Source organism: Lytechinus pictus, chromosome 3, assembly GCF_037042905.1.
Source record: "Lytechinus pictus isolate F3 Inbred chromosome 3, Lp3.0, whole genome shotgun sequence".
NCBI classification, from domain to species: Eukaryota; Metazoa; Echinodermata; class Echinoidea; order Temnopleuroida; family Toxopneustidae; genus Lytechinus; species Lytechinus pictus.
The window spans coordinates 61,734,055-61,743,644 of record NC_087247.1 but is presented as its reverse complement, the minus strand read 5'-3'; the positions used below and the strand labels follow the sequence as shown (position 1 = coordinate 61,743,644).

The 9,590-nt window shown below is 38.6% G+C and overlaps 1 protein-coding gene across 1 annotated transcript; it reads right to left on the bottom strand.

Moving 5' to 3' along the window:
* Positions 1-1,970: 1,970 nt before the first annotated feature.
* On the bottom strand, positions 1,971-8,770 carry LOC129256850 (uncharacterized). The gene is made up of 4 exons (XM_064097526.1): positions 8,581-8,770; positions 6,370-8,288; positions 2,994-5,936; positions 1,971-2,701 (listed from the first exon to the last, which is right to left on the bottom strand). Exons 2-3 carry the CDS (start codon positions 7,585-7,587, stop codon positions 5,823-5,825), a joined length of 1,332 nt encoding a protein of 443 aa, XP_063953596.1. The 5' UTR covers positions 7,588-8,288; positions 8,581-8,770; the 3' UTR covers positions 1,971-2,701; positions 2,994-5,822.
* Between the last annotated feature and the right edge of the window lie 820 nt (positions 8,771-9,590).

Genomic DNA, 9,590 nt, shown 5'->3' with positions numbered 1-9,590 from the left:
GATTTATTGCAACACTTATAAATAAATTCTGATTGTACATGGTGAGAATCCACTGCAATGTCTCCGATAATATTCTTTTGTCTACAATGTTCTTTAGGACTTGTTTCATGGAGCTTTAAAAATAAATTAGACCGTGCTTATTTCCAGGCTTAATTCATAGCAAGTAATACAAATTAAATATAAAGGGGGCGTAGAAGGATGTTGCAAAATGCTCTAAACACAGGATGTCCAAAATAACCGAAACCCCTTTTTAATAGAACTTTTAGGATAACAAGTGGGGCGTCTTCTGGCAGTCTCACCTGCATCACGCGATTCAATATAGCAGCAGTGCTGACTTTGAAAACTACTATAAAACAATTATTCACAAAAAACACCATTCATATAATGTTACAATTCTACGTTCATTAACAATAAATGACATTGGACCTTGATCATGCGACCTAAGGCTTGTCAGTGATACTTGATTACCCCTATATCCACATTTTATAAACTATATCTATAAACTTTGAAAGTTATGACAGCAATCTAGTAATTACCTCCAAAATGGCCAAAGTTCAATGACCTTAAATGACCTTTGACTTTGGTCATGTGACCTGAAATTCGCAAGAGATGTTTAATGATACTTGATTACCCTATGTCCAAGTTTAATGAACTAGACCAATATACTTACAGAGTTATGATGGTAATTCAACAAATACCCCCAACATGGCCGAAGTTCATTGACCTTAAATGACCTTTGACATTAGTCATGTGAATTGAAACTGGCACAGGATGTTCAGTGCTACTTGATTACTCTTATGTCCAAGTTTCATGAATCAGATCCATAAACTTTCAAAGTTATGATGGTAATTCAACAGATACACTCAATTTGGCCATAGTTCATTGACCCTAAATGACCTTTGACCTTGGTCATGTGACCTGAAACTCAGGCAGGATGTTCAGTAATAATTGATTAACCTTATGGCCAAGTTTCTTGAACTAGGTCCATATACTTTTTAAGTTATGCTGTCATTTCAAAAACTTAACCTTCGGTTAAGATTTGGTGTTGACGCCGCCGTCGCCGCCGCCGTCGGAAAAGCGGCGCCTATAGTCTCACTCGGTTACACTTCGTAATTCCGAAGGTTCGTAATTCTGAAGGTTCTTTATTCCGAAGGTTCGTAATTCCGAAACACGTAAATTGCCTATACCTCGATGTTCGTTAATCCGAAAACGTAAAAGGGTTCGTTAATCCGAACATTTGTGGCGTTATTCCGAAGGTTCGTTATTCCGAAGGTTCGATAATCCGAAAACGAAATAAGGTTCGATGTTCCGAAGGTTCGTTAATCCGAAAACGAAATAAGGTTCGTTGTTCCGAAGGTTCGTTAGTCCGAAAACGAAATAAGGTTAGTTAATCATTTAGTTTTCGGACTAACGAACCTTCGGAATTACGAACCTCATTTCTTTTTCGGATTAACGAACCTTCGGAATAACGAACCTCATTTCGTTTTCGGACTAACGAACCTTCGGAATTACGAAACTTCGGAAATACGAACCTTCGGAATAACGAACCTTCGGAATATCCGAACCTTCGGAATAACGAAGCTTCGGAATTACGAATGTATGCGGTCTCACTCTGCTATGCATGTGAGACAAAAATCAGTAAGATCACCAAATTGTATAAATAATTTGGTATATTTTTTCAAACAAAATACAATAAATTCTGTGCAAAAAGAAAGTTGTTACGATGTTTTATCGTCTAGTTAGGAAATCAATCTTGGTTAAACACATCTTCATCATTATACGAATTAACACTCATAAATCAACATAACTGGAATTTTGTACTACATTGGTTTGAATTTTAGAGAAATGTGATGGGAGTTGAAAACAACACCCCCCTAAAAAAAGCAAAATTAAATAAATACTTGATTCGAGCACCAAAATGTATATTAATCAAATTACTTTTAACCTGAAATAGTGGTGTCACATGGAGACTCAAATGATAGAGATTCAACACATGCCATTTATCATAAAGAACAATCATCAGTGTTTATTTAGCACAATTAGCATTAAGTGAATATATTGTCTCACTAACCATACATATACCTCACTCCAACAATGATGGGATTAGGCCCTGAATTAGCCTATCTATCCTTCACCACTTGGCATATAATTCTTGTACCTATAGGACTGTTTAGATATCACTTTAGTATTTAATATTTCTCATACCATCCTATACTGTCAGTCAACTCTCAATTCGAATATTGTAAGCTCTCTACACCGGTCAATAAACGAGTTGAAACGGACACCAGAACTGTGTCGAGTTTTAACTCCTACAATCAACTTCTACAATCAACTTCTACAATTTGTTCAGTGCACGAACTCGAATATATAGGCCTTCTGGCCTGGGCCACTCGCCCTTCAACAATGAAAGCATCGACGAAAAAAATAATTAAAAACATTGTCTTAACTGACAATCGAAGAGTTATAACGTCTCAGTTCAGGTTTTCTTCATAAAATTTACATCTTTTCTCTGTATAACAGTTTCATTTCAAGCATTATCTGGCTTTGATACAGCTCACCAGTTCAACGATTGCTGACAGTCTGCCTTTAAATCGAAGGTTTGGAACTGCCGTGCGGGTGACTTGACTTCGATGTAGTTCAAACCGCCAACTCAGTCATCCAGATTATGTATTTCGTCCTAAGTCCCAACATCACGTGCCATCTACATTTTGAGAATGCACATAACATATTCTCTAGTATGCATTCATTTATTTTATACATGTGGAGAATAAAATTGACATACATAACTTCATATTTAGTTAACAATTACTTACATGTCTTAATTGTCTTTAACAAAACGAAGCATTTGCTTATTTTAATACATTTCAAGTTTGAATTGTTACAAATCAAATACAATATTCTATCCTGGTTTAACACAAGTTCAGCCATGTCTTTAAAGCATTTGAAACTAACTTAATTATAGTAGCTGAATTACAAAAGTGTCATTCGCTTACCGATGGCTTGAGTTTCACAGGCTTGAAAAATTGTTAAGTTTACACTGATGTAACAGGCTAACTCTTCTGCCCTTGGATTAGAAAAATTAGTAGTTCTTGCATAATATGAGCAAGTTCAAAAAAGACAAATTATCTTCAACTGCGTTTTCAGAGCAGCAAGAACCAACTCTCCTTTCCTCATGGCGTTCAAGTTGAGGTGTGTCCACTCTCTGTACACTAGCAATCCACATACAATGTATAACACCCAATTAGGTGCATTGCTATGCCTCCTATTCAAAAGACACAATGCTAGGCCAAGACAGTTATGTCTTGCACAGCTGAATAACTCCTCACCATCAATGACACACTCAATAGATAACTTTCTCTCTCCCTCTCTCTCCCTCTCTCTCACTGACTTTGATTCAACTTACACTTTTTTGTAAGAGTAATTAATAGATTTTAGTCATTTAAATCAAAGATATTGCATTTTCAACGTGACATTTCACTCCCCTTCCAAGAAAATGCATATCTCTTGAAAGTAAATTTCTAACTCAATTTGTTTTCTGGTTGTAAAAAAAATAAATATATATATACTGTATTAACCTCGTTCACAGCAATTAATTTTATTTGCTAATTTTTCTCACCTTTTCACTTTTCCTTTCTTTTCCTTTACTCTGTGCGGCTCAAAAAATCAGCTCCAACGTTTTCGACGCCTTTGATTGCTTCAATGCGAAAACGGTATGGTTGTAGCGCAAGTGCCCAGCGCATGATTCTGCCATTCGCCACTTTTGCGCTTTGCATATAAGCAAGAGGGTGGTGATCTGTTTCAAGTACGAATTCTTTGCCATACAGGTAGGTTTCAAACTTTTTAATGGCCCATACGATTCCTATACATTCCCGTTCTATAACAGAATATGCTCTCTCTCTTGGGAGCAACTTACGACTTGCATAAGCTACTGGGAACTTCTCATTTTCCTCTGTCTGTAGAAGAACTGCACCCAATCCAGAATCTGAGGCATCTGTTCTGAGAATAAAATTCTTACTCAAATCTGGAAGATGTAATATGGGAGGGTTGGCCAATTTGGACTTAAGTGCGTGAAAGGCATTCTCTTGACTTGTCTCCCATTTGATGATATTTGGTTCCAGCTTCTTGGTCTTATCTGTAAGGGGAACAGCAATAGCAGCATAATTAGGAATGAATTTCCGATAGTAATTCATCATACCAAGAAAGGATCTAAGTTGTTTCTTAGTCTTTGGCTGTTTCACCTCTTGTATGGCTGTTACTTTCTCAGGTCGGGTGCAACTTGTCCATGTCCAATCACATGTCCAAGAAACTCCACACTTTCATGACCAAAATAACACTTACTTGGCCTGGCAGTCAACTTGGCGGCTCTAATCCTCGTCAACAGCTCAGTGAGAGTTTTCAGATGTTGTTGCCAAGACGTTGAATAGACGAGGATGTCATCTATATAGTTTAGCGCACCTTCTAAACCATCAAGGAATTTTCTCATGATGCGACTAAATGAGGCAGGGGCATTAACCAATCCAAAGGGCATTACCCTGAACTGGAAGAGACCGTCTGGTGTTATGAAAGCAGTAAGTGATTTAGACTCTGACTCCATAGGAATTTGCCAATAACCTTTACTAAGATCAACTTTGGTAAAGTACTTGCCTTTTGCGATTCTTGTAAAGAGCTCTTCCTGGTCAGGAACTGGTTCCGCATCAAACTTTGTTACTTTATTCAGCTTACGAAAATCAACACAAAACCTATTTGTACCATCCGGCTTTTTAACGATCACAATGGGTGATGCATATGGACTGTTTGAGGGTTCAATGACATTGAGTGACAACATTGTTTTTACCTCCTTCTTTACTGTGTCTCTGAGGGCATGTGGGATTGGGTACGGTTTACCTTTCGGCAACTCTCGTTGCTTTAACTCAATGGTGTGCTGGCCAAGTGAAGTACAACCAGGGATATCAGTGAGTATGTCTTGGAATTCTGTCAAAAGAGCTTTCACTTGATTAGTTTGGGAAGGAAGGAGATTTTCGTTAATCTTAACATCTTCTGCAGATTATGTAGCTCCTATAGGATAAGGTTGAAGGAGAGAAGTGTTAGACATGTATTCCTGATTTTCTGAGGTGGTATCAGAAGATAGGTTTTCATCCTCAATCACAGCAGCACAGGTATTGACTGTGTCTTCGTTACTGAGGGCACTTACCTCTTCTCGGGGATAGTATTTCTTTAACAGGTTGATGTGAAAAATCTTTGATTTCCCACTGAGATCAATGCGATAATCTGTGTCACTTACTTTATCAACTACCAGAAATGGGCCCTTCCATTGTAATAGAAGTTTATTTCTGTCGGTAGGGAGTAGGAGAAGGACTTGGTCACCTACCTGAAACTCTCGATGCTTGGCGTTTCGGTTGTAGTACCTTTCAGAACTCTACCTTTAGAAATGGTTCTTTGACATACATCGCATGACCTGCAAAATCGAGTTATGTCCGTTGTAATACCAGGCCAGAAAAAATTGGTAAGTATCTTTTGAAGTGTTTTCTTTGCACCTTGATGTCCTCCAAGCAGAGCCTCGTGGGCGATTTGCATGACCTGTCGACGATATGGTTTAGGGACGACGATTTGAGTGAAAATGTGACCTTCTTCTACTTTGGGTGAATGAAATTTACGATGCAGTATGTCATTGTGGAAATAGAAAGATGAAGTGCCATTATGGCGAGTTACCTTTTCAACTTGACTGTTTGCCAATTCTCTAGCACGGTTCAGTGTGGGATCCTCTTGCTGGGCGGTCTTCAGCAACTGTGGGGTGACAATATTCTCAAATGGCTTGGGAGTCTTTAATGCCCGGTATGGCTTCTCTCGGTCCCTTCGTTGAGCTCTTGTCTCCACGGCACATATTCCATGGAATTTAGGCGACCAGGATAGGTCTGGGTCATCTGCGGCTCGAACACCTGTAATATTTCCCAAAATGAGATCATATAAAGGATTTTGCATGCAAACCGCCTCAACTCTGCCTGTGAAGTAAGGGGTATCAACGTCAACAATTGCAAGGGGGAACCTCTTAACGGTACGATCAATGAGTATGCATGTTATTAATCTCCCTGTCATTTCACTTGGCTTTACGATATTTTGTTTTACCACAACACCACTGCACCCGCTATCCCTAAGGACCGATGCCTTATTAGTCCCAACAAAGCCCTGTGAAACTGGCATTTTACTCATGATAAAACTCTTGCTAGTACAAGCTGCACTAAGTATAGGAAATGTGTGACCACAATCGAGTTTCACGTGATCTGTACGTATTTCCTCACTGGTTTCAGAGTTGGGAATTTGAATCATCATGCCATCAATACATTTGCAAGTATATGATCCTTGAGTACTTACCTCTGAGTCATGAGGTGTCCATTCTTGGTGATTAGCCCCTGGTATGGTTGTCTCTTCTGCTGTCATCAGCCCTGCTGCTTTTGTAGAGGTAAAACGGCAGTCCTTAGCGTAGTGGCCTGTTTTACGACAAAGGTAACAAAGGGGTTGCTTGGGGGCACTAGCTGGACAATTTCTTGCAAGATGACCTATTTGGCGACAATTAAAGCAAGTTTTTTGTTTGTTATTTTCTTGGAAAGATTTAGCTTGGGATGAAAGAGGCTTACCTTCGTTTCTCTTTGATGTACCAGGCTGCATTGGCTGTCTTGGAGGAACCTGTGTTTTAAAATACCCACCTCTTGCATCAAGGTAGTGATCTACCAGGGTTACCGTCTGTTGCATGGTTGTTGGTTGGCGTTCCTTCAGGAAAATTACAAGATCTCGATGACGGCCTTCGATGTATTGACATCTAAGAATTAGGTCCTTGAGATCCTGAAATGTCAATTTGATACCTGCAAGTTCGATCCACCTATCAAGGTAGTTTTCCATTCGGGTAGCATATTGATGTCCCGTCTCTCCTGTGTGCGGTTTTCCTGTAGCAAATTTTGATCTAAATCCATCTTCAGTTAAGTGAAATCTTTTCAAAAGGGCATTCTTCAATATTTTGAAGTTATTTCCATCATCATAAGACAACTGAGTAAATACCTCTAACGCACTACCTGTAAGCAAAGTACTCAGATATATGGCCCAGTCAGTTTCAGGCCAATTTTGACTTTTGGCATATCTTTCAAATCTTTGGAGGTAAGAATCAATGTCATCTCTCTCTTCATAGAAAGTAGGCAGTTTCGGCGCTTTCGCTTTGTTAGCTACAACCTGTGAAAGGTTCATTTCAGAACCATTACTTTCGCGGGCATTGCGCTTTTCGCGTTCAATCTCTAGCTGTATCTCTGCCACTTCCTTTTCTCTCCTTTTCAATTCGAGCTGCTCTGCTCTCTCATCTCTTGCTCTTTTCTGTTCCGCCGTCACAAATGACTTTAATTCGTTCCCACTCAATCCAAACTTTTCCCCTACTTCAATCAACTTACTCAAATCCATGTTACGCCTATTATATACGCTCTCTGACTTTACATAGGTTAAAGTTATCAAAATGAAAATTTGCGAGAGGTCCCGGGTTCGACTCCCGGACAAGCCCCCAGAAATGTCACATGGAGACTCAAATGATAGAGATTTAACACATGCCATTTAGCATAAAGAACAATCATCAGTGTTTATTTAGCACAATTAGCATTAAGTGAATATATTGTCTCACTAACCATACATATACCTCACTCCAACAATGATGGGATTAGGCCCTGAATTAGCCTATCTATCCTTCACCACTTGGCATATAATTCTTGTACCTATAGGACTGTTTAGATATCACTTTAGTATTTAATATTTCTCATACCATCCTATACTGTCAGTCAACTCTCAATTCGAATATTGTAAGCTCTCTACACCGGTCAATAAACGAGTTGAAACGGACACCAGAACTGTGTCGAGTTTTAACTCCTACAATCAACTTCTACAATCAACTTCTACAATTTGTTCAGTGCACGAACTCGAATATATAGGCCTTCTGGCCTGGGCCACTCGCCCTTCAACAATGAAAGCATCGACGAAAAAAATAATTAAAAACATTGTCTTAACTGACAATCGAAGAGTTATAACGTCTCAGTTCAGGTTTTCTTCATAAAATTTACATCTTTTCTCTGTATAACAGTTTCATTTCAAGCATTATCTGGCTTTGATACAGCTCACCAGTTCAACGATTGCTGACAGTCTGCCTTTAAATCGAAGGTTTGGAACTGCCGTGCGGGTGACTTGACTTCGATGTAGTTCAAACCGCCAACTCAGTCATCCAGATTATGTATTTCGTCCTAAGTCCCAACATCACGTGCCATCTACATTTTGAGAATGCACATAACATATTCTCTAGTATGCATTCATTTATTTTATACATGTGGAGAAAAAAATTGACATACATAACTTCATATTCAGTTAACAATTACTTACATGTCTTAATTGTCTTTAACAAAACGAAGCATTTGCTTATTTTAATACATTTCAAGTTTGAATTGTTACAAATCAAATACAATATTCTATCCTGGTTTAACACAAGTTCAGCCATGTCTTTAAAGCATTTGAAACTAACTTAATTATAGTAGCTGAATTACAAAAGTGTCATTCGCTTACCGATGGCTTGAGTTTCACAGGCTTGAACAATTGTTAAGTTTACACTGATGTAACAGGCTAACTCTTCTGCCCTTGGATTAGAAAAATTAGTAGTTCTTGCATAATATTAGCAAGTTCAAAAAAGACAAATTATCTTCAACTGCGTTTTCAGAGCAGCAAGAACCAACTCTCCTTTCCTCATGGCGTTCAAGTTGAGGTGTGTCCACTCTCTGTACACTAGCAATCCACATACAATGTATAACACCCAATTAGGTGCATTGCTATGCCTCCTATTCAAAATACACAATGCTAGGCCAAGACAGTTATGTCTTGCACAGCTGAATAACTCCTCACCATCAATGGCACACTCAATAGATAACTTTCTCTCTCCCTCTCTCTCCCTCTCTCTCACTGACTTTGATTCAACTTACACTTTTTTGTAAGAGTAATTAATAGATTTTAGTCATTTAAATCAAAGATATTGCATTTTCAACGTGACATTTCGGAATAAGAACAAGATTGCTTTCGTAGTCTTAAAATTTCAATCCTGAAGAATTCATGTTACTAAAGATTTAGCTCTAATACTATTCTATTGAGCATTTTAATTGAACAAACACACACAATTTATACCAGGTATATGGCACAACTGTTCTCACTTAGCCCCGGCTCGCTGATAAGACTCGCCTTACGAATCAGCCTCGGCTCGTGGGGTCTTCTCCCTCGTGTTCACATTATTTTAGCCCCAGCTCGCGGAGCAGACACACCTGGTTATACGGGCCTAACTACAACTAGGCAGGCCAAATATATTCATTCGAGCCAACCCATTCTCAATTGTTAAATTTGATATTGCTGATTGACAAAAATGAATGAATATGATTGACAATCTAACACTGATTCTAGGGAGGGTACCTACATAACTTCCTTTTTCCAAATTGTAAAGATATATTAAACTTTGGAACTATTTTTTTTACTGGCGGAAGAATTAGGTCCATTTTACTCTCTCAAGTGATGAATTTGATCCTGTCAGGGTA